We start from the raw sequence: 24,999 nt of genomic DNA on the forward strand, positions 1-24,999 counted from the left end.
TGCCAGCTCCTCCTCTCCACGGCCCGCCGGCCCGGCCCGCCGCGAGTCTCAGCGATCCCAATCACCCAATCAATAATCAATTCTGTTTGCTCAGTACTGCTGGCTGGCCGGGCGCAGGGCGCGGTGGCCCCTCTCGGGGCGCCCCGGGGCGAGGGATGGGCTTGGGTGCCCGAGTTCCTGACCCCGTCGCCGTCCCGCCCTGGGATCTGCCTGCGCCGGTGGTGGGGGGCGCGCCCCGGCGCCTAGGTGGCGAGGGGCGGGGTGGAGGTACCCTGATCTTCCCAGTCAGGAGAGGAAACTTGGAGGCACCCCCTCCCACACCAACCCCCGGGACGGCCCGGGAAAGTTTGCCCGGAAAAAAAAAATTGGGGGAAGTGGCTGCGGCGGGTCCCGGGGGAGGAGCCCTGGTGGCGCGGGGTCTGAAAGCAGCCCCCACCCACTCGGGCCCGCGCCCACTTCCTCCCCCGAGGGCGCCGGCGCCCGCCCGCGGGCCCTGCCATCCCCGCGGGTGCGCGGGCCCAGGCCCGGGGGTCCGAGCTGGGGGCTTTGGACGCGGCGTGTGGAGAGAAGTGCGGCCTGGGAGGGGCATCGGGGGACGGCCAGGGGGCGAGGCCGGGTGGGGAAGAGGGGCGGGCGGGAGTAGCTAGCGGCCCGGGACGGGCTCGGCCGGGCCGGCGCCGCGTCCCTGCTTGCGCGCACGGGGCGGAGGCGGAGGGGCGGCACCCCCTCCCCAGACTGGGCGGGGGTCCTAGACAGGCCCGGGGCCGGGAGCGGGGGCGCGGCGCCCCCGCGGGCGGGCGAGTGACACGATCATCTCCTTTTCCTTTAAGCTTGCCTGTTGCCGACGCCGCCGCTCCAGCCGCGCAGCGGGCATAAGACTGGACCGCCGAGCCCCGGGCCGCGGCAGCGGCGGCTGAGCGCCCCCTCCGATGCCGTGACCCCCTGCCCGGGGGCGGGGGCCGGGGCTTCACCGGCCCGGGCCGCTCCCGCGCTCCTCCTCCCACCCCTCTGCCCGCCTTCTCCCCCTCTCCCCGCCCCCCGGCCCTGAACCCCGCGCACCTCGTCTGGGGACGGGGCGGGGGGGGGCAGGGCCGCCGCTCCTCCCCGCCCCCTCCTCCTCCGGCCTCTGGAGCGATTTGTCAAACTTCCCAATCCGCCGGCAGCGCGGTCCTCCTCCTCCTCCTCCTTCACCACCTCCTCCTCCTCTGCCTCCTCCTCCCCCCGCGCTCCTCCCTCCCCGCGCCTCCCTCTCCCGCCCTCCTTCTTCCCTCCGCACGTTCGGGGATCGCGGCGGAGCGCGGAGCGGGGGGGACGCGGAGAGCCGGGGCTCAGCAGCATCCTGCGGGCGGCCGCTCTCCGGGGGGGAGGCTGAGAGCCGGCCCGCCTCGCCCCCCCGCGGGCCCGCCGCCCCTCCCTCCCTCTCCTCAGCCCGGCAGCGGCGGCGGCGGCGGCGGCAGCGGCAGTCGCCGGAGGAGCATCATGCCGAGGAGGAAGCAGCAGGCGCCCCGGCGCGCAGCAGGTACGAGCCGCTTCCCCTTCCTCCTCTCCTCCGCCTCCTCTTCCTCTCCTCGCCCCGCGTCTCCAGCCGGCGGCGACCCCGCTTCTTGCCCCGCTCCTCGCCCCTCTCGCTCTGGCCGCGCAGAGTAACTCCGGGGCGCCGGGCTCGCTCGCCGCTCTCCTGTCTGATGCGTGCGCCCGCCTCACGGACCGGCGCCCCCCGGACGCCCCGCTGCGCTCTGCAACCCCCCCCCCCCCCGCCCCTTCCCGCTCGCACCCACTTCGGGAACCGTGCTCGCTCGCGGCGAACTGAGCCGGGCTGGGTCCCTGCCTCCTCAGCTCTCTGCCTGGCCGCGGAGAGAATGGGAAGGAGCCCTCTTCTGTCTCTTTCTGTGGGGGCGGGCGGGGTCACCTGAGTTCTCCGGGACACCTTCCGTGTCCTCCCGCGGCCGGCCGGCGGGGGACTGCCTGGTGTCTCTGCCGAGCGAAAGAGAGCGAGTGAGCGAGCGGGTCCCTTCGGCCACCTTACTGCTAACCCGATTGATTCTTCATTTATTGGGCCCAAACCGGGCACAGCGGTGGAAAGCAGAGCGCACAGGGTCTGGGTATTGTCAGATGACTGTCAAGTCGATGTTAGATGCTGGCGTTCCCTTTTCCCCGGTTTGTTTTCGCTCACCCCCACCCTCCTTCCACTGCTTCTCCCATCCTCATCTCCTCATAGCACTTAGTTCTGGGACGTGTCAGAGTACTTTCTCTCCATCACCCCCCGCCTCTTTTTTTTTTTCCAGGAGTGTCAACTCCTTTTAAGACTGAGCCGGGTTTTTTTTTTTTTTTTTCTTTTCTGGAAAAAGCATTGAAAGCAAAACAAAACCCACACACATAACATTATTTTGCAATAATGTCAGTTGGGGGCATGTTGCTTGGAAGAAGGGTTTCTGGCCCTTTGCCACCCTTGATTTGATGACTGATTGATTGCCCATCATGCTGCTGCCTTTGATCTATTCATTCCCAATAAACATCAATAAATCACTTGAAATGGTGAGGCCAAGCTCTGTGACGTCACTAGGGCCCTGTCAGTGCAACTTCTGGGATTTGGGGCGGATTGCTGAGAGGACCACATATGGACAGGATGTATTTTGATATGAGTAACACTCAGATGTGCAGAGGTTCAGATGCTGCCTGAAGGGGAGGGTTAAGTGGAGGTTCGTTTCTTTTCTTTCCTTTTTTTTTTTTTTTCCTTCTCTTCCTTTCTTTTCTGTTCTTTGCTTTTGTGGAAGAAGGGAGGGGAGGGAGAAGGGTCAGGGCATTGCCTGGTGCCCTTTTTGGATGAAAGTATGGTACCCATGTTGCCCCAGAGTGCCTGTAGTAGCAGTGGGGGTGATGGTGATGGTCATTTCTGTCACTTCAGCTGGCACTGCCGGTAGAGCTCACACACCGGCTGCATCTGAACTTGAGTCTTCTCACACAGGATCACAGAGAGGAAATGCTGTTCTTTCTTCTCCCAAAAATGTACTGTCCTGTCCTAAGAAAATCGTTGAAGAAAACAGACTTGGTTTAGGGCATATATTACAAATTTTGCTTTCTGTTCTCAGGGTTACCCAAATTTAGAAAGTTTGAAAATCCCAGTAGTGGTTGTAGGGAGGGTGCTGCCTCTCAAGTCACCTCCTGGCTGGTGCTTTTTGCCTATCCCATCTTCTACTTTAAATTCCAAGCTCAAGCAATGAGCTTATCTACCCAAAATAAACTCTCAAAGTTTGGAGGACTCCTTCACAAAGTTGGGCAGTAGGAGTGTCTTGGACTGCTTCCAGTCTTTGGGATTTTTTTCTTTCCTTTTTGGATGCACATTTGAAGGTATCTGTGTGCCTCAATCAAATGAACCATATGTGACTGCATCTTTACATTTGGTTTAGAATCCTCTCCGCCTTTGCTTCATCTTTTCTCTCCCACCTTGCCAATCTGAGACTCTTATTTGATAAATTTCTGCTAAAAATAGTAGAGGAGGAGAAAATGTGCTGTTGGTTTTATTTATCTATTTTTTTAAAGCAACCTGTTCACTGACCTTTTTGCACCTTTTAAAAAGCCAGCCAGGAAATCTCAGGTCAGTTAAGAAATATTCATTATATAAAAACTTGACTGCACTACTAATAGGAGCTGGAAGAATGGTTTTGCTCTATCAAAATGACCCGTCAAAACGACTTTGTTTCATATTTGATTTAATTGTCTCTCTCCTGACAGGCACATTCATCAATAGCTTAATGGTCAATCAGAAGTTGGCAGCATGAGTGCTTTTTTTCTTTCTCATACCCGGGTTTTGGATTTACTTTATCAGAATGCCTCTGCCTAATGGACGTGTGGAGGAGGGGGGGAATGTCTGAAGGGCTACTTATTTAGGAGAGTGGAGGAATAAAAAAAACCTTCCACATCCAGGCTGGTGATAAGTATGCACAGGCCAATAAGTGCGCTGTGTGAGTTTGTTTGTTTATTTGGACAGACAAGAAACTTCCCATTTTTTTCTCCTTTTTTCAGTTCTCCTAGCTGCAAGTTATAAGGTTCATGCCTGCGTTTGTGGCATACTGGGAGTGCTGACAAATTGATTGCTTTGTACTGATAGAGAGTGGGGAAAAAGAAAGATGTCTGCTGATTGGTAACTGGAAATCCATTCCCCAGCAACCTTGAGGAGACTGGAGAATTTTTCCCCCCTCCAAACTGAAAGGTCCGTTCAGCCATAAAAAAAGAAAAGTTGTTTTGCCAGCTTCATTAGTGTTCACCTAATTAGCTGTAAACCTGATGGATTCCTGACAGCTTTAATGATTGGAGATGACAAGCTCGACGCAGTGTCATCCAGCAGAATTAGGTTTGCAGCTAGTTTGATGTAATCAAGTTGATATTACACAGTCCTGGCTGCCTTTAGTTGTGCATTAACTCAATTTTCTGCTGCAGGTGACAAATGGGCTTTGGTACCTGGATAATCATGTCATAGGAATTAGGGCCCTTTTAATGGTCTGGGGGTAGAATAACAACCACAAAGGGCTGAGAGCTGGGGAGAGCGTGCAGACATAGCACACAGGTGCACACAGTTTTTACATCTAGGCCAAATGTAACACTGTTCTCCAGAAGGCCAAAGCAGGCTCCAAGAATCCCTGAAAAGACGTATTTCTGCCCTTTAGGATTTCTCTGTTTTTGATAGAAATTATGCACGGCTTAGTGTCTTTCCTTAAAGGGGAGAGAGAAATTTCTTCACCTGCTGAAGAGAAACCTGGGCAGGAGTTTCCTTTCTCCAGGCATGTAATTTTAAAGGGCTATACATTTGTGCTGGACAAAAGCTATTGCCTGTAGAAGTTCAGAGGAGCGGGGTTACAGAGGCCCCTGTCCTTTGGGCAAAACGACCATTTTCCCACTCTCCTATGTGTAGCATTTGTTTTTCAACAAGTATTTTTTGATAATACCGGAAAAGAAAGTCAAGCAGTACTTAATAGCAGATCACGTTTTATTCTTTCCTGTTCATTTTCTGGAAGGAAGTGTAAAATCATTAAAAGCCATTGCCTAAACTCCACCCTCCCCTCAAAAAAAAAAAAAATCCAACAAACGACAACTTGCCACTGACCTTTTGAGTCTTATTTGGTGAAAGAGAATAACCTTCCATGGAGTTCTTAGGTGGTCCCACTGCAAAGGTAAACCTTCAAGCATCTTGACTTCTGTCAAAGTGGTTTGGAGCCCTTAGGACCTGCTGGGGTAACAGATCACTGTGGGTCCCCAAGGAATAGGATAAGCTCATGGTGGCACAGCCTGGGGGTTTTTACTTTGCCGGTAGACACGGGCAAACTAAAAGGTGGCACACCTGGCGGTGTCCAAGTAACACCATCCCAACCTTCCTAAGTCTCGTGCACATACCAGGCAGCTCCAGAGAGGAGCTTTTCTCTCTTGGAAGTACATGGAGCATTCAGGAAGGCATTTCGGCATCAGCCTTGGGAATTTATTTGCTCTCAAACCTGCCACACGTCTCTCCTTTGGACAGACGTTCTACCCTGCAGCAAGGTGACAAAATGACTGGTTTTGGTCGCTCTGTGATTCCCCGCACCCCTTTTCCTACAAAATGAAAGGAGCAATGTAAATTCTAAAAAAAGAGAAATCAAGAAGCTGAAGGGGAAAAACAAAGAGGGCAGGAGGCAAGGCTATTCCCCTGGACATCCACACAGGGGAGAGAAGCTTCCCGAATCAGCTGCTGTGCCCCCATTATCTTGACAACTGTCAGTTAGGGCTTCAGTGCTCTCCAGGGCCACCCTTGATTGTGAGCAGTTGATGTTGTCATTTTGTTCTCAGTTTTGCCTTGAGCGTGCTCGTAAACAGGAGCCAGGTAGTCAATAACTGATGTATCAGCAGTTATTCCCCAAATTGCCTCGCAAGTCTGCATTTTTCCTCTTTTTTTTTTTTTTTTTTAAACTAAAGATTGTTTTGTAAACTGATTAGAATGAAAGGTGACTGCTCAGGGCCGGGGGAAATGCCGTGAAACCCAGGTGAGTTCCCAGAACGAAAACCCTTCATTTCCCTGCCCTCCCCTTCTGGGTTTCTGGAGAGAGAAGGGTCACCTTCTTGAGGGCGAAGCGCCTGGCCCTTTTTGGGGGCCTTTGTCTTTCCCTGGTGTCTGGCAGAGCCAGGCCGGGCGAGGGCTGTGGATGCAGGCGGGGAAGGAGCAGGGAGAGGATAGGGAGCCCTGGTCCTGGTGCCCCACAGCCATGTTTAATCCAGTAACAGGAGCAGGCCAGTTATGCCGAGTGTAGTTTGTGAGGCTTTCCTGCTGGCCCATTTTTATTCCTGCCTGTCACTGGACAAACTATAAAAATAGCTTTAGTCTTGTAGTAGAAAAAAAAAAATAGGGTGTGTGTCTACCTTCTGTGTTTTTGTGCAGCCCAGGTAGGTAGGCCTTTCAGAGAAGCTCTTTTGTAACACCCCTGTACCATCATCCTGCAGCCCGTGCAAGGAAATAGGACAGAACAACACAGTGGTATCACTCACCCCGGACCCTCTCAGGTGTTCAGTGTGTGTGTGTGCGCGTGTGTGTGTGTATGTGTGTGTTCTAGTTATGCTCCAAATTGTGGTTTCTCTGTCTGAAGTTAAAAATGAAAGGTGAATACAATATATTGTATTTGGTAACAATGGTATGGACTGGTACATCGAGACAGATAATGTGCAGTTGTAATTAGACTCAATAGACAGGCAGTCATTTTTAAATTCTTTTGACACGTGCATAAAATAGTCATATAATAAGATAAGATGACAATTTTATGTTAGGTTGATAAAGTGTCCCGATACTTGCATTTAAACGTCTGTAAGCCTTTAAAAAAAATCTAGACAGATTAATTCTAGTTTCCAGTATTTGCAGTTAGTCATTAAATTAATTTTCAAATTCTACTAAACAATGGCTATGAATATTTCTTTTTCTTGCTGGAGTCTTCTGCCTGAATTTTAAGGAACGGATACATAGATCTGGTAGCTTTCTCAAATTTTTCAACATTTGTAAACATTTACGTTAGACATGGGTGTAAAAATTCAGGTTACTGTTTGTGATTAGAAAGACGCTATGCGTTTTTGGAAGTAAAAAAAAAAACAGTAATAGAACATAATCTGCTTATGACCACTTGCCTGAACGACTGTCATACTCCACTTTTAGGAATCTTTATTAGAAAGATTACACAGTGTCCTTGACCAAATAGTGAATATTTTATAAGCCCCATTTAAAAAAAGACATTTTGAGCACATACACTTGATTTGATCAGCACTTAGATTCTCGGGTTTAATTACTTTCAATTCTGTAAATTATTTTAGTATTTCAACAAGAGTGGCCTAAGAGACGTATTGGGGGTCGGGAAAGCATTTTTCTGAAGGTCACATTGCCCGGACTTTTTGACCATCTCCTTACCTTATTTTTCTCAAATGTGCTAAGGTGTGGCTCTTGAAGAATCATTTAAATTTGTTTGGGCTTAATGATAAATTATTAATTCATACTGTCAGGACACATGTTATTAATTATGACTGTGTTTTCTTCATCCAGAACAGCTGTTGGGGAAACAGTGTAAGTTCAGATTGTCTTCAAGGGGGAGGGCGCCAAAGCAAGGAACTCACCAACTTCTTGTCATCATCTTCCTGATTCCCTTGCTTGGGAATAAAGGATTGCAGGGGGCGGAGTGAATAGGGAGAGAGAAACTATTAATTCTAGACCAAGATGGGTACTGGCAAATGTTCCCTAATGTAACTTTTTAAAAAGCAAGCCTAACTCTCCATGCTGTAAGTCCAGGTGAGATTCTGAGGTGGTACCTGCTTCCTTCCCCAGTCTGGTCTTGGACTGGCTTCCATTCCACCAATTTCTCTTGTTTTCTTCTTCCTCTTGGGTAGACCGGAAGGTCACGTTCACAAGTTTATAGTAGCAGAAAGCAAACTACTTTGAATGCCTGTTTTTTCCCCAAACTGGATCCCATCCCTTGGAGAGCAAAGGGCTGCTTGGTAATATACATGAAATGACTCCAATTCATTTCCTTTTGATTTTCCATCCCCGTCATTAAATCTAGTCCTATGTATTCAGTTTCCTCTGAGTTCTTTGAGGAATGCATGTTGCATAAAATAGGCAATTTTTAATGAACAATTTAATGTAAATGGGTTTTGAATTTAAATTAATATTAATGAAGCCTTGAGTGAATTTATTTTGCATACGTAAAGGCTTGTAAGTCTTTCACCCATGTGCTTTCTCCTTTATGTAGTAACATTGGTTGGGTGGATTAACCAGTGCCTTTTAAAGATTCATGCTTAAAAAATTAAATTGATTTTATATGTCCAATAGCGCCAACATATTATTAGGCAAAAGTGTTACTTAAGGTAAGGGGAATATACCTCATTTTTGATTAAAGCTCTCCGTCTCCATTGCCCTGCCCTTCCTGAAAGCTGCAGTTGGTTTGGCACTGCTGCCAGGGAAAATACACACCAACAATAGTTACTACAATCAAGATGTTTTCTTTCTTTGCCTTACCTCTAATGCATTATGTATCCCGGGATGATGGGAAGTTCTGTAATTAATTCTGTTAAATGTAATTGCTATAATCACTTTGATGTTACACATAATAAAGGTAATATGGTAAGCACATAAAAAATATAAACACCTTATTGTAACACTCCTGCAAAAATTCCATCTCGTCAAGTCTGGTTTGTAGACAAGTGTTCTCAACTCTTTTCGGTCATAGGTGACAATTTATCCGAGCTGTATTCATTGATATTCCAAAGGAGAGTCAGTGATTGGAAAGGATGGGCCTTGGCTTGAAAGGGTCTTCAGGTTGGTTGCCTAGGAATCTTAGTTCCCCTTTCCTTAAAGATGTGGCTAATTAAGGTGACCATTATTTCTGGAGAGGAGACAGGTAAACACTTCAGAAGGGCCTATGGAATGAAGTAAGAGGTATAGGAATGGAAAAGGAGCTCAGAGAAGAATGAGAGTGGAGTTTTCAGATCAGGGGAGAGGCTGTTCTGTAGGTTTTCTCATCCTCATGGTGTGGGATTATGGGAAGTGCTGTGTGTGCACATGTGTGTGTGTGTGTGTGTGTGTGTGTATGTGTGTGAGAGAGAGAGAGACAGAGAACATAGGAGCATGTGCTTATGGGTAACAAGAGAAAGCCACCTTTCTGTAACAGTGCAATAAGGGAAATTAGCACAGAACATATGCTTTATTATTATTATTTATTGCTATTGTTATACACCTTTCATGGGGGCATCTGAGGACCGTGCCTGACTGTTGCACATCCCGCCACGGAGCTGGCCGACGTCGCCTGTTTGACAGCAACCTGAGTGACCTTTGAGACTCCCCCTGCCACATCTCCATGCACCTACCCTGGATCCAGGCCACTGTAGGACATAAGTTTGCCAGAGACCCCAAGCACACAGTTCTTGCGGGATGTTTCCAAACACGTTCGAATTCTTCTTTGCCATCATAGCTTTCAGGAGGTGGAGGATGTGGTGGGAGAGGAACCTTGTCGTTTACTTTTCTCCCTGTGGATAACCAGGAATCAACCTAGCAGGGAGGTTTGACCCCCGTCATCAGCCGGGCCCTGTCTCTTGTACTACAAAGGCCAAGAGGTCTCATGACCCGGTGTTGGCCTGAAGGCTTGGGTGTGAATTCTCTGCATTTATATTTTGTTTTTCGGTGTGTTGTAAGGCATGGAGTCTGTAAATCAGGCATACACAGAAAGAAAATAAGGGAAAGTGGATGTGGGAGAAGGGGATGCCTCTTCTTCTTTGGAGGAAGAAAAAGGTGTTTGCGGATGGTGCTGAGATGCAGTGACAGCAAGTGGTTCCCTCGACTGTGCCTGAGGCCCAGGGAGCTGGGTCTGGCTGTTGCTTTCACGGGCTGGCTGCAGAACAGGCTGGGAAATCAGGGTGCTGCGGAAGGCTGGGCAGGGCCTGTCTCCTGGGCACCAGGCCTAGCATCCCGGCGGGCCAGGTGAACAGGGGCCGAGGACAGGGTCTGGGGGTCCCAGCCTGGGCCTGGGCTGCATCGGGCCAGCCACCAGCCCTCCTGCGGTGACTTTCAGCTGGTTTTGATGGTGAGGATGATAAAAGGTCTGAGAACTCCATAGGCCCCTGTAATCAGGGCCAGTGCTGACATCCTTCTCAAGTTTGACAGCTTCTTCCTTTTCTCTCCTCACCGCCAAGCCTTTCTCAACTGAATTTCCCCGCCCTCCTCTCTCCTCCCTCCCTCCCCGCCGCCCACCCCTTCCCTCCCTCTCCCCCTTTCTGTATGTGTCTCTCTTGTTTCATGTTCTTGATCAGTCTCAGATGCTGGGAATTATTTTTTTTCGGGCGGGAGGGGGAGTGTTGCTTTAGGTTTGTGGGTTGGGCAGGTGTGAGAGGAAGTCTGTGTGTTTTTTTTTTTTTTGTACTGTAGGCCTGTTGCTAATTAATGTTCCTCCATAAGATTCTGTCGGAGTTGAGTAATGTTTTTGATCTTTATGCCTGATAACTGCATACTTAATGAGATTTCAAAGCTGTGAGTGCAGCTCCCTACAATTATTGACAGATGCCTTTTCTTTGCCATTGGGTTCAGCTTCATAAATCCTCTTGCCGTAATGAGGTTCAGCAGTGCCACCCTGGCAGTGAGCTAATGAAAGGGGGGAGGGCGAAGCGGCTCAGGGCTGTCTGACACATTTTTTTCCTTTAAAATTTACTATGCAGATGTCAAGCTGCGGACGATTACTTCAAACATGCTAATTTTTATCTTGCTTTTGTGTCAGCCCTTTGCCATGAAAAAATAAATAAATAAAAGGACCAACCTTACTCCACTTCATTTCTTTTCCTTTTTTTTGCCCCCAAAGTCACATTTTTTAATAACCCGTGGTGTGTAACTGCTGGGGACTTTGACACGCGTGTGGCCTTTTGCAGGTATCCAGTGGCAGAGCCGTGTTTTTTTTTTTTTTTTTTCCCCCTCCCTTGCCATCAGAAGGGCAGGGGGAGGATAAAAGTGTGATTTCCCCAGGCCTCCCATCAGCCTGCCCTAAGTATGTACTTGAAACGTCGGAGAATTCATTTCAGAGTTCTGAAACTAGATCCCGGTGAAGAGCTGCGCCATGCCAAAGAGTCGATTTCCTTTTCAGCGGAGTCATACATCACTGACCCACCCTTCCCTCCTGACAGAATGACATATGTCATTTATCATATGGGCCCCAGCCAGACACGGGGAGGGGAGGGGAAGCCCGGTCCATGTGATGCTGCCTCGTCGTCGTCCTCCTCCCACTGTACACAGTACGGCTGGCTTGCAGAGAGAGCACTGCTGATTTGGCGAGAGGGAGGAGAGAGGAGACTCAGGGGCGAAGGGAGGAGAGCCTGCTTCGTATGGATGGCTGGGCGTGTGGCGGGGCGGGCACGAGATTGGCAGAGGCATGGACGAGGTTATGTTCTTTCACATTGTCTGCTGAGCCACGCAGCTCAGCCTCTGACGCTCTTCTCACTTCCCCCACCCCCCCCCACATTCCTTTTCTCTGTTTTTCCTTCTTTTATTTCTCCCCCTTTAGTAGTCAAGGGAAAAAAAAAAAGAAGAAGAAGAACAAGCAGGGCTGACAGGTATCATTCAGCCTCCCTGGCTAGTGAGGGGTGGTATAAATGAAGCTCAGGGCTCCTGGCTTCACATGATTCAGACATGCGTTATTGAAGATGGATGTTCCTTAAAAAAAGATTGATGGTGAATCCTGGGCTTAGGGTGCCATTTATCATTTTGAATATTATTTAGACTTGCCGTGTAAACCTGTAACTTGAGAGTTGGAAGAGCCGGGGCAGGGTAGGGGCGTGTGTGTGTGTGTGTGTGTGTGTGTGTGTGTGCGCGCGCGTGTGTTTCCATCGATTGGCCTTGAATTATCATTGCTGCTGACCAGACACAGGCCCTCCCATTTACAATACAGAAGACACCACCTCCCATAAAGGAGGGACGGTTTAATTTTGAATAATTTCCAAGGACACAAGGAAAAATGAAGTATCTGTGATTTACACTAAAGCTAACAGGCAACTTCTCTCTCTCTCTCTCTCTCTCCCTCTCTCTCTCTCCCTCTCTCTCTCTTTCTCTCTCTCTCTCTTCCCCAACAGAGGCAGTCACGTACGAAACATTAAAATATAAACAGAGCTGTACTTGCCGAAGCCAGGACCCTTGCCTGATTTTTTAAACTCTGTGACATGGTTAAAAAAAAAAAAAACTGTATCTGCAAAGCTTAGCACAATATAACTATTCAAAAAATAATAATAATACCGGTTGGCTTGGTTAGCAGTGCGAGAATGAAGAAACATAGACTTCCACGTCCCAGGAATATTTCAGTTAAAAAATGATCTAACCCTGTCCCTGCTCCCAGCAGCTTCCCCCCATTTTGTGTCTGCACTCGGTCCCCCTCCGCAGGCCCCCGCAGACCCCTGCCAGGACTGATGTGGACAGCTGTTTCCAGGCCCCACCGGCTAATCACTTCTGGTTCTTTTGCACCCTGAGCTCTGCTCTGGGACACCCCCACCTACTGGAAGGACGTAGGGACGCAGGCTGGCTCACTGACCGGGCCCCCAGCTGCTGGGAAGCATCAGTAAAGCGGCCTTTCCCCCTCCTGCTTTAGAGGCCTGCCGCTGGTTTCCCCGGTGGAAAAAGGGAAACAGAAACTGCTGGCCTCCCTGCTCCGTCTCCTCCGCTAGGAGAGCCCCGATAGTGCAGATTTAATTGTCAGGCATTCTATTAAATATGTGACTTTATTTGGGTCCGCTAATTAAATTTAGGGCTTCTTGTATGACTTTTCGTGTGGACATTAATTTAAAAAAATGATGGGACAGAAAGTTAGACTGGGGTCGTTTTTTATCTAAAGAAATGAGAATCGAGAATTTGTGGAAGGGCTGAACGTTCGTATCTTGCTGCTTTCTTGGACAAACTTTTCCCTGACGTGTAAAAAGCCTGTATCTCCCGTGAACGGGAAACAAATGGGAACGTGGCGTATTCACTCACCAACTCCATGCAACTTTGTGTGTGTGTGTGTGTGTGTGTCTGTTTATTTTGAAATAACTTTATTAGCAGCCTGACACTGTGCACAGGCTGACTTAGGATTCACTTTTGGTGTTGTCCAGCTGCTGCCAAAAATCGGGTAGAATCAGATTTATATCCTTTGTTGGTGCCTGGAATCACATCTGACAACAGAAAGATGATATTGTTTCTTGCCGAGACTTCAAGGAAGAAAGCAAAACTTTGATCATCTGCCCTTGCACTTGGGCAGTGTTGGAGGTAATTGGAGTACAAGTGCCAATTTGCAGGAACAATTGTAAACACCTTGGATACAAATGCATCATCCCATTTTTACTGATTAGGAAAACTTTGCTATTAATAGGTGCAAAGTCCATTTCAGGTGTAATTGGTAAGGAACTGAGTGCACTCATGGGAAGAAACCTTGTTTTGTTTTTTGTTCGCTTCTCTTCTTATCCCCTTTTCTCAGTTTTATGGCTGGAGACATGATTTATTGCAGCCATCCATCTTGGGGGCTCATCCATCACACCCGGGTTGCTAGGAGATTGTGGCAGCAGCTGTTTGCTCTGAATCAGACAGAAAAGTTGTCAATCATCAAAGGCAGGTGAATAGCATTAGAAACACGCTATTGTCAGACGGAATAATTAATCAAAGAGAGAAAAGATAATTAAAAAGATATGACCCTTGCAAGTACTTGCTCTGGGTTGCCTGGAAAAAAAAAAAAAGAAAGAAAGAAAGAAAGAAAAACTGCCTGGTCTTTTCTAGACACTTAAGCAGCTGAGGGCTGATAAAATATGCACTCTACAGTGCATAGTTTTTAATTAATTGAAAAAGGTTCAACATTCAAAGACGATGCTGGAGAAAAGTCCGATTATGGGCAGAAGTAATATTTATTGTTTGCATGAAGGGCTTGACACAGAGTTCTAACTTTCTGTCACAAATCTCTGGCTTCCCTGGCTGGAGGAGGCATGGCTGGGGTCTTCAGGTAGCCTCCCAGCATCCTTCCTCTAAGCTCCCCTAGCCGTCACGCTGGGCCATTCAGGAGAGCTTCAGACCCGAGGAACAGGAGTGGAGCCTGCAAACCTGGACCACACGCCACTCCACAGTCCCAGGGAGTCTAGACAAGTGAATTCCTTAGATCACAAGAATTTTTTTTTTTTTTTTTTTTTTTAGTGAAGATGGGAGACTTGCAAAGCATGCCATGAAGTCCACCTTCAGGGTCCATGGAGAGAGCACTGTATCATTTCACCTGCCTGGGAACATGTTCTAAATGGAACATGCTCTAGGTCCCGAACGGAAACTTGTGATCCATCTTGGTGTGGCCCGAGGAAGCGCACCAGTGACTCAGATCCTGAGTGATCACCTGGCGTCACATTCTGAAAAGATCCCCACTTACCATCCAGAAATAATTTTGGGTGCCCATTTCAGTCACAAAAATATTCATAGATTAGGAAGTTCATCCTTGCCTTTTCTGAAGCTAAAATATTCTGGAGAAATTGGAAAATGTATTAAAGACTCAATAGAAAGTGGCGTATCTGGCGTTGCTTTTCGGTTAAATATGCTGCACGCCCTGAAACACAGCTACTCTTTTATTTTTGGATACTATGCTTGATTTTCACACCATTCTCCTCCCAAAGAATAGCAGGACTTCTAAAATTAGCAGGAGGAAAAAAGGCTTTGAATATTAGAATTCCTGAGAAGGAAGAAAGTCACACTTTTTTTTTAGTTGGACACCGTTTTCAGGGTGTAGCAGATCAAGAACCCCATCCCTCAGCTCCCCATGCACAGCAGCCCTGGCGATGGGTTGCCAAGCATCACATGGGAGTCCCCAGGGGCTATCCCTCATGGTGTGATGTCCACCTTCTCCCCTGGTACACTGGGAGCCCGCTAGGGGTGACAAAAACACCACTCTGGCCTTTTGGTGAGAGAGAGAGAAAGAAAGAAATATTCAGATTAGAAAAAAGCACCCGCCTGGCTTGCTGGAGCCCCTCAGAGACATGTCACCTGTTCAGGTGGCTGGAGGAGCGTTCTTGTTCAGAACTTGACCTCCAGGAGATGGATGACTTTGACTTCAAGTTTCTGCTTGAGTCCTTGAGCTGCTATCCCCTGGTGGCCTTCTGAGCCTTTGAGTAAAGCTGGGAGTTTCCTGACCACATAGCGGTTGTCCCTTGAAGTTCAACATTTTCTTGGGTAATGCCTGCCCTTGACCTACAAGGGCCGTGCCGTTGGAGAGCCAGCGATGCCAGAAGATGCCTGGCTGGGGCTGGAGAGCTTCAGTTAGGTAGCTTATGGAGTTCGGGGAGTCAAGAGGCCCTCCTGTCACCCATGAGCTCTGGCTGTTTGGAGATGGGCAGTGGGGGTAGTTCCTTTTGGCGCTTGAAGAGAAATTCTTGTAGTTGCCATCTCCCCATTCCAAATAACTGCTGAGAAAACACGTTGCCTAATGTCAACCAGAGCAGTTCCAAAATGTGGTGGCTCATCAGGGAAGGGCAAAGGAAGAGAGTTCTGTGCGAGTCACTTATGGTAGCTTTGTGAATTCACAGATGAAAAGTATCAACCTTTAGTGCTGGTGAAATCAGATTGAAATTTGCTTCCCCATAAAAAGGGGAAACAAAACCCAGGGGAAAAAGGGAAAGTCTTCAAGTGTGGAGAAGTTGGTGCAGGTCGTTTTTTCTGGAGCTGTGGCTGGGATCTAATGTCCTCTCCAGTAACCCCTGGCATCTGTTTAAATGATGCACAAAATAAATGAGAGACAGAGAGAGGGGCCCCAAGGGAAGGGTGGGTTGCTTACTCTTTAGAGGTTTTGGTTTTATGAGTGTCCATTTTGACCAGAATTTCAGCATCTCCCCTTGACAAGGGAGGGGGAACAGACACGGGTCTCTTGTGTCGCAAGGGTGTGCCAGGATAGAGCACCCTGTTCAAAGTCATTGTGACAGTGAGAAAACCCAGGACTGCACTAACCCCCACGCCAACTTGATATTTGAGTGTTCTTCTAAACGATAGGCATTTTCCTCTCAGTTCCACGAGACAAGGTTACCTAGAAGTCATTTTGGGTTTTCCCAGCTCAGCTGCCTTAGACCCAAAGCAGGCTTGGTCCCCACCCCGCTGAAGCCTTAGGATGCCACCCACAGAAAGAAAGCACAACTTACCCAGTGGGACTCCCTGTAGGTAAAGACATTTTGAAACACTTAAAAGACCTCGGAACAGCCTAAGTAAGTTGCACTAGTTACTACTCATCCGCTCAAGGAAGAGCTTTTAAAAGGGGGCAAGGATTCCTATTTGGGAGAGAAGATGGGGTTCCCAGGGGTTTTCCTGTGATGAAATGTTCCCCTTTCTTGGCATTCCATTTCCTGCCTTTGTTTTTGCTCTGGGCCTGGAGTGAAATGGCTCTTTCATATATACTAGTTAGCGAAGACCACGGCGGGGTAATCTATGAGGCAGTGGTGGTGGTATTTTCTCTTGCTTTTCCGTATAAAATAGTAAGGCAGCAGGGACACTCGGCTATGTGCCTGAGGTTCCTACCGAGATGGTTAGGTGAGTAAGCAATAGAACAAACACGTAGTTAGCTGGGCAAAGGAAAATAATAAAATAACAGCATGCTCTTGGTTCTGAGAACCCTGCCACATGAGCTTGTTCAAATTGGGTCCAGGAGCTTCAGACTTTCTGCTGAAGTGTGGGTGGGGAGAGAGAAGAGTATTATTTGGAAACACATGTACTCATTCCTTGTGAAAGAAGTGAAGTATTTAACATTTCTCCAAGGAAAACATCTTTCATTACTTGACGTGTTCTGTGGTAATGATTTTTCAGTTCAACAAACACGTACTTATTAGCTCTCGTGCGGGAACCTGGCTTAGGTGGATGGCGGGGCCATTTTTAATGGGAACTCACTGGCCAAGGTTAAAGGGAACCTGGCTGGTCACAGGTGGTCCCGAGGCCGGGACGCACAGTCTGCTCCAGGCTCCTTGGAGCCCATCGCTCTGGCCTGGCCTGTGAGCTCAAGTTAGGAGGAATCAGCAAAGCTGTTTATTGTTTGGTTTTTTTGCAGACAGAACGTTGGATGGTGTGCATTTGGTGATTTCAAGTGGATTGGCCTGGAGAGATGGCACACTCTGCATGCCGGGAGTTTGGCTGAGGGTTTGCTGGTTAAATAGACTATTTTGGTTAAAGATGATATAGAGGGAGCGGGGGCCGTGAGGTGTGTTGGTGCAGGACCGGGGGCCTGCTTCCCCCTCCAGACTCCACCCCTTGCGCCTCTCCTGGCTCGAGCAGCTGTGGACACCCCTGCCCATGGTTGCATCCTCCTGATGCCAGGTGGCTCTGGGGGCAGCTGAGCTCTCTTAGCTGTCTCTGGGTGGGAGTGGAAGCCTTATCTGTAAGCCCAGTTCTCAGGGACCCTTGAGCGTGACCTTCACCCCTGCCTGTCTTTTCTCCTATTAGATAAGTGTGTTATCCAATCCAATTGCAATCCTGGCACATGATGGCGTTTTCTCTGCTTTACCTGCCATTTGCATTTTGGTGTCCGTGAAATTAGAAATAGTGAGCTGTGGTGCTTTTTCACAATCCCAGTCACCATCACTCTCGAAACTGGAGCCCCCGCCAACCTGAGAATGAGTATTGATGGATGATGGCTTCATGCAAACTTCTTTATTGATCTCAGTTCCCAAATCCAGCTGATAACCTCAGTGTGTCAGCCCCAAATCACATCTCATTATGGGTCATCTGTCCTCATCGGCCCCCAAAAGCGTGATCTCAGTTCACATCCCACTAGGACATTTTCCTCGATAAGTGAAAACCCTCTCCTGCTCTCAGATCCCACTAGCTCGGTGGCTTCCTTCTGCCATGTCAGTGCGGGGAATGCAGCAGTTAACATTGTTTATACATTCCAGGAGTATTAAGCAGTTAGGTTACTGGAACTGTGGTAGAGCTTGTGGGAGCAGCATTCTGGGCTGTGCCTCTGTCATCAATTACCGAGCATATCATGAAATTCCAGATGTAATAATAAAGTTTATGATGATTATATTGTCAGGAGGCACGGAACACACCACCTCAATTGACAACCAAAGGAATGGGGGTTGAGCCAGTGGTTAGACTGTGGTGTTAGCACATGACAAAGGGTCTTTCAGGAAGCATAATTGGGCCCTCCAGCAGCAACTGTGTGCATTTTCGTGAATGGAAACATGCATTTTGGAGACCCAGCTACGGTGGGAAAAGTGAGAGGGTGAGAAGGGGATGCCCTTGGTTGTATGGAGCTCGCCTGCTTCATCTCTGCCTTGTGGTCGCCCCGACCCAGAAGAAACTGCACTAGGGAGGTGGCGTCTTTGCAGATGGGGAAGCAGGCATGGCAGGGACTCAGCCACTCTGCCCAGAAACAGCCTCCCCTCCCGTGGAGGTGCAGCATGCCCTGGTGTGGAAATAGAAAAATGAACGTGCTGTTAAAATCAATAGACTGTCACGCCTTGACCGGATAGCACAGACACTCCAGTAGGTGGCAATTGGTAGACACACAGTACTAGGGTGCTTGACCACAGTGAGACAGCCAATGCAGTGCTGGCCTGGTTTCCTGCAACTGTCTGCAGTTTCCTCTCCCGGTGTATCCATGACATTTCCAGAAAATGCATCTTTACCAGAGGGTTTCACTTCCCTGCGTTACGGCAGAGCACGGCGAGCAGAGTAGAGCGGCAGTTAGGAAGTTTCATGGCATGTCTGTAGCCAGGTCCACTGGGAATTAGGATCGCTGTGATTGTTTGGGTGCTTGTATAAATGCAGATGAATTTTTAAAAACAATTCACGGCAGACACGAAATATCCGTGACAAAGACAAAAGCGATAAATAAGCTATTGCACACTATGAGAGAAAATTAATGTACCCTTTTAATTCGTCAATGTGCCAAAAAATTATTCTGGACATGTTCTAACAGACATGTTTCCTGAAGTTCCAGTCCAGGTGAGCTCATGAAGGCTGGGCATCTCTCTGCAAATTTCCTGCAGGAGCCCTGCTTCTCAGATGCTTTGGTTTAGCTGAAGAGTCTCTCTAGGGCAGGGACGTGTTACTGTTTCTCCCCTGGAGCCTGCGAAGGGAGGGGGAGCGGCTTTTTTTGCTGGGTTCTCACCTCTGCTGTTGGGTAGTGCAGTTCCAAGATAGAGGGAGATTTCAGGGGCCCCACATCCACCTGCAATGAGCCGGGCAGGTGCTGCCTTTCCCACTGTCCTCCAACCGCTGGTGGTTGGGGACGTGCCCATCCCTTGGTGTGGGGGCAATGAGGGGGCATGTGGACGCTGGGTGTCCCATGCCCTGTGGCACTGGCCGCCTTCCCTAGACAGAGCTGCATCTCTGCCAGCAGGAGCTACTGGGAAGACGTATTTCTGAGCATCTCCATCTGTGTCCATGATCACCCTCCTGCCTGGGCTGCTTCATGACCAAGAGGAGATAGGAGTTCAAGCCTTTTTTTTAAATTCTAATTTTAAATGGAACTTGGCTACTTGTTAAAAAACTCATTGATGTTTTGAATCCAAAGGGATGTGGACCACACAGCATGTCGGCAACCTACATTTGTTTTTTTCTCCCCACCCCTGTCACCCGTTAGGGTGGGAGGTGGTGGAGAGGAGAAAATGGAACGGGAGAAGTTAGGTTTGGATGCCACTGGGGGGGAAGGGGCTGTCCTGTGCCAGGGCAGAGGTCAGGCCAGGGTGCTGAGGTGCGCGGGCCTCTCCCTGCTGCCCCCCTGGCGGTCATGGGGGCAGGCTAGGCCTCCACCTGCAGCTCCTGGTTCAGGATGCCAGCCAGCTCTCCTAGAGCCACCCGTTTCCCTTCGAGGTTTCCTGAAGACCTGCAGGAGAGGCAGGAGAGGGTTTGAAGTCTACTCAGGGCAGCTGCTGAGAGATTTTTGTGAGAGTTTTCTTTTTTGCCCCCAAATTTACAACTGTCGTGAAAGGCAGAACTGTTACAGAGAGAAACCAACCTTTCAGTAATCACAAAGCAGCTTTTATGAATTAAAAAAAAAAAAAGAAAGAAAAAGATCTTGACCCTCTTTGAAAGGAAATAAAGGAGGAACCCAGTGTAAGGAAAACATAAAAAGCTGATATTACAATTTTTGTGATTACTCACATCCTAGGCTGGGGCTTGAGGAAGCCAGTTATAATGGAATTTCATTTTTTTTCTCTTCCTAGTTGTGTCTCTGCTCTCTCTCTCTCTCTCTCTCTCTCTCTCTTTTTTTTTTTCCATTAGAATGAGGGTTCGTACTTGGTGTGAAAAAAATCATTTTTGGCACGTGATCCTTGGTACGGTCCTTAGCTGACCGGAGGCTGATGGGACTGAAGCAAGGATCGTGTGCCCCTGTGATGAATTCCCTATCAGGGGGCTGTGGGGCCATACGGTGGGGTGGTACAGCAGCCCATCCCACCCCAAATGCTCACACCCCCCAGGCACTGTCTCCGGGGCCTCCCCCAGACCTCAGCCTTGACATCAGCCTTTAACTGAGGTAAACAGACAACCCCAAGACCACAGATAATTCACTTTCAGATATTCAGAGGTGAAAAATCTAAAGCCATCTAGTGGTTAGTTATTATTAGTAGCCAATTTATTATCATGGTTTTTAAAGATGATTTTATTGTTATTAGTATGCAAGTTGTCGGGAGCAGTTAACCAATTTCACTTGTGCGAAATGGGGGCTGAGACAGTGACCAAAGGCAGATATGCCTTAACTGTGGCTAAATTAAGTAAACATTGTGCAGGCAAACTTCCGTGTACCTGTTGTGAGGGCTGACCTTCTACCACTCCTTGCTGTGCTCTGGAAGATTGTAATTGTGGTCACATGATATAAATGTAAACTTTAGCTCTGCTTACACAGAACACACAAGACAGCTTGACACCTTCATTTCAGCAGTAAGAAATTACCATTGTCTCTTATTTCTTGCTCCGAGCTTAGGTGACCAAGCCAAGAAGTAATTACACAATTAGGGTTGACAGAGCAGTTCCTGTAACATTTCTTCCCCCCTAAGTTTGGATCACTTATTTCAATTCCATGTTTTCCATACCTTTGTCATTAATAAAAAGATATCCATTTTCAGTGCAGCAAATTCTCCCACAAAGATTTGGTTGTCTGGTATAATTGAATGATGAAACAGGAACATTTACTTCTGTCATTGTGGCTCTTTGAAGTTTACAGGTGGACATCAGGGGAGCTGCTGTGACCTCTGTTGTTGGGAAGCTGACCAGCAGGTCACACAGTGAGCAGTGACAGGAAACTACTTGCATTTAGGTAACAACTAAAACAGAGATTTTTGAAAGGATATGCAAATACGTGACACTGCTTATCTGAGAGGCTACCTCTTCAAAGCTGTCTCCTCTTGCTATGGTTCCAGATAATTCTTTATTTTTAAATTACACTATCTGCAGTATGGCTCTGGTATTGTAATTCATTTTTCCTGATTTAGAATAGAATCTCCTATTTCAAGACTTATATACCAGGTAGGCCTGACCCTTACTTAAAGAGAAAAAAATATTCTTCCTTTTTATTTGTTGTGGGATATGAAAGACATTTTCTGCTAAAGAAATATGGACCTGTTGTTTATGATTTAACTGGCCATTTCTTAAAGAAGATATTGTCAGAATTTCTGTTTTAGTACCACCCGATTATGCAAACCAGCCTGAAGCATTGTCAGCTATACTGGGAGGTGTTTCTGCAGGCTGGGATCTACCTGCCCCTGAGAGCCTGCCCTTCGCCCTAACCCTAACCCTAACCCTGGCAGGGGCGCTGATGTGGCTGGCAGCCCCGACTCTGTTTCATAGCTGACGATATTTACACACATCCAGGCCTTTCCAGCACATACACTCTGAGGAACAACTCAAGGATGCCAGGTGGTCTTTCTCTGAGGTGTGAACTGCGTGAGTTACCTGCTTGTTGACTTGAGCACTTCACTTTTCAGCAAGATGTGTTTGGTACGAGGTGAATCTTGTAGTACTGAATTCTAGCTGGGGTCCCGGGTAAAAGTTCTGTTTCTTCTGATGGAGTTTGTAGCAACGTTTTTCTTAATTATTCTTGATGTTTTGCCCATTATACCATTAGCTTCTTCAGAGGACAGAGATAAATAGCTGGTATCCACAAGAACAAAGTGTGAACTGAATGCATTTAATTATTGATATCTCAGTAGCTAAAGGTTCTAAAATGATGTTGTCAAACGCCTTAGTGATCTGACAGCAGATGTATTGGTTTGCAGATGCAGCTAGAGACACTGTCCAAATAAACCCTAGAAAAGAAGAACATTAAATAAATAAGAGAATATAGCAGTCCATTTTCTCATTTCTTTTTTTCCCCCAATGTAATTAGTTTCATTTTGTGTATTGAATTTTGAAGTTTAGGTAACTTGTAGGAATTTTTTTAGGTATGTGCTAAGATATAGATTGCCTGGATACACTACTGTCTTTAAGTAAAAGGGTGCAGCTCAATTACCTATATATTGTGTGTGCTTATATATGTATATAGGTGCGTGTGTGTGTTTGTATATGTCTAGTACATATGTGTATAAGCTGGTTGAAATCAGTGTTTCATAGTCTTATTCTTTCCAAAGCGATGTTTTTAAAAACTAGCTTAATGCATGTTTTCAAACAGAATAAGCAGAATGCTAACAATTTATGTTTCTTTCCCTCTCATTAGCTACCAAATCCTTTTCATGTGTAGGAAAGTAAGGATTTCAGGTGTTTAGCCTGACATGTTGATATAACTCATCATTTTCAGTGGTCTCAATTTTTGATATTACTAGTTCTCAAATGAGGAGAGTTTAAAACATACTATATGAAAACCCATTGCTGTTGGGCAAACATGCATCCATAACCCAGGGGCTGAAAGTCTGGAACCTCAAGTTTCAGATCTTAGGAAAGAAGGGAATTATATGAACACATCAGCCGTTGCTGTGGAATCTTTTTTTTTCTTTGAACGTTTGACCTACAACACTATTCACCGTGAGCATAATTGTATATCTTTTCTTCTGGCTTCTTACTCATTGGCCATTTCTTTTAAGAAACAGAAAACCGATGCCTTTCAGCAGTCTAACTGAGTGCTGTAAGGACTCCCATTCTGGACTGGTCACTCTCCTTCAGACACCTTTTCCAGTATTCTTAACACGGGGCTACACTTCTTTCTGGAGTTTTATGTTTCCCTGGCCCATGCACACTGGTCCTTATCGCACGGGGTTTCCATCGGAACTCAAGGCTGCGTGATGTGCTGGGAGGATATTTATTTGAAGTTGCACAGATGTTTACAGTAAGAGAGCCTGAGACACGGGCATCGGAGCACACAGCTAGCTAACCTTCCGCAGAGAGGCTGCCCGTCCTTAATGTGTTCCATGTGCTCCGTTCTCTTTAACAGCAACAAACACGCTGCCTTTTACAGCTGCTTACTTGGACGTTAAATAATGAGTCTCCTTGCCCCACACCTCGAGATTTCAGTTCCATGAGAAAGTGACCTAGAGTGATACCTCACGAGAAGCAAGCATGATCCTCCCTCTGAAGGCTCACAGCATCCGGCATTCACGCACATGTGCGTGTGCGTACACACATGCACACTCATGCACCAGGCTTCTGTGTGTGCAGGGCTACTCTAAAGAAGCTGTAGAGCCCCGAAAAACTTGACAGTAGCTTCCCCTCGTGAAACTAAATGCATTTTAATTTTTTTTTAATTAAAAAAGCGACAATGCACATAATACAAAATCCAAGAGAACCAAAGGGCACACAATTAAAAGAGAGTTCCCTTCCCTGGGGGCAAGCACTGTTACCAGTTTGTGGTATGTTCGTCCAGATATTTAAAATCATAAATACACATATACACTGCCTGTTGTAGCTTTCCATTTGCAGGGAAGAATACATCTTAGACATCTGTAATTTGCTTTCTTATGCACCCAGATATAAAGATATGTGGATGGATGGTTGGATAGGCACATATATGATAAAGCAAGTCAAGTAAAATGTGAGAGGTAGAATCTAGGCCGTAGGTGGGTTTACAGGTAAAATTCTTTAAATTTTCCTGTATGTATTACAATTTTCAAAATAAAATGGTGGCAAAATTTACATCTCAGTGACATCTTATATCACGTTATGTTCCTTATATTCGTACATATGATGTTATTTATATAGAGCTACCCCATGCTTTTCAGCGGGGGGCCTGTTACTCCAATGAACACGTTTCCCTCTGGAAGGACTTTCCTCTGTTTGTAGTCTGGTCTTCTGCAGACAGTGCCACCGTGAACATAGTTATACATCTTCATACAGTAATATCCTTCCACTTACATCTTTGTGGGATACAGCAGAAATGTTAGCTTGAAAGGGTTTTGTTCAGCTAACAAAATGGTATATATCCAAATTGTTCTTCCAAAAGATTGCACGCATTTTCCTTCCCACAGCAACGTGGGAGTGAGCTCCTGACGTGGACTGGCTGTCAGGGCTTAGGTAGTACAGAACCACAGTCAGCAACCCCCCGCCTCTTGCTTAGCAGGGCCCCAGCCTGTCTCCGTGGGTCTAAAATAGGATACGGATGTGAAAGTGTATGAACCCCCGTGGTCATCTCGGCCTTTTTCTGCCTTTTTACTTTACATCTCTGGATGACAGAAAGTAGGTGTTAAGTTCCTAGGATCAGAGACCTTTAGATTCAGCTGGACTGACAGCCTCATTTGACGGATGGGAAAACCGAGGCCCAGAATTGGAAAGAGACCAGCCCAAGTTCACATGGTCATTTCCTGGCTGAATCCCACAAAGACGGTGAATGATTTAAGACTTGGCTCTGTGTCTGGACTGCAGAGGCCTGCTCCACGGGCATCCCCGTTACCTGAGGATGCTCACAGCGGCCAGGACAGAGAGGTGCTGTGACCGTGGACTGTCTATGTTCAGCTCCTGCAGAGTACGGCGGAGGTGGCCGGCTCCAGCACGCAGCTTCTCAGATAATGACCAGAGAACGCTGAAAATGTCCTTTTGGGTTTTGGCTGAATAATACTTAAGGATTTTGA

General features: G+C 47.5%; 1 protein-coding gene across 1 annotated transcript in view; it reads left to right on the forward strand.

Annotated features, from left to right (window-relative positions):
* The first annotated feature begins 1,477 nt into the window (after positions 1–1,477).
* Positions 1,478–24,999, forward strand: part of TSHZ3 (teashirt zinc finger homeobox 3) — a 67,661-nt gene continuing 44,139 nt past the window's right edge. The window contains exon 1 of the mRNA XM_082677357.1: positions 1,478–1,519. Within this exon, the coding sequence (XP_082533483.1) occupies positions 1,480–1,519 (40 nt within the window). The 5' untranslated portion in view covers positions 1,478–1,479. The remainder of the gene's footprint in view (positions 1,520–24,999) is intronic.

The sequence above is a fragment of the Grampus griseus genome, assembly GCF_964374135.1.
Source record: "Grampus griseus genome assembly, chromosome: 19".
NCBI classification, from domain to species: Eukaryota; Metazoa; Chordata; class Mammalia; order Artiodactyla; family Delphinidae; genus Grampus; species Grampus griseus.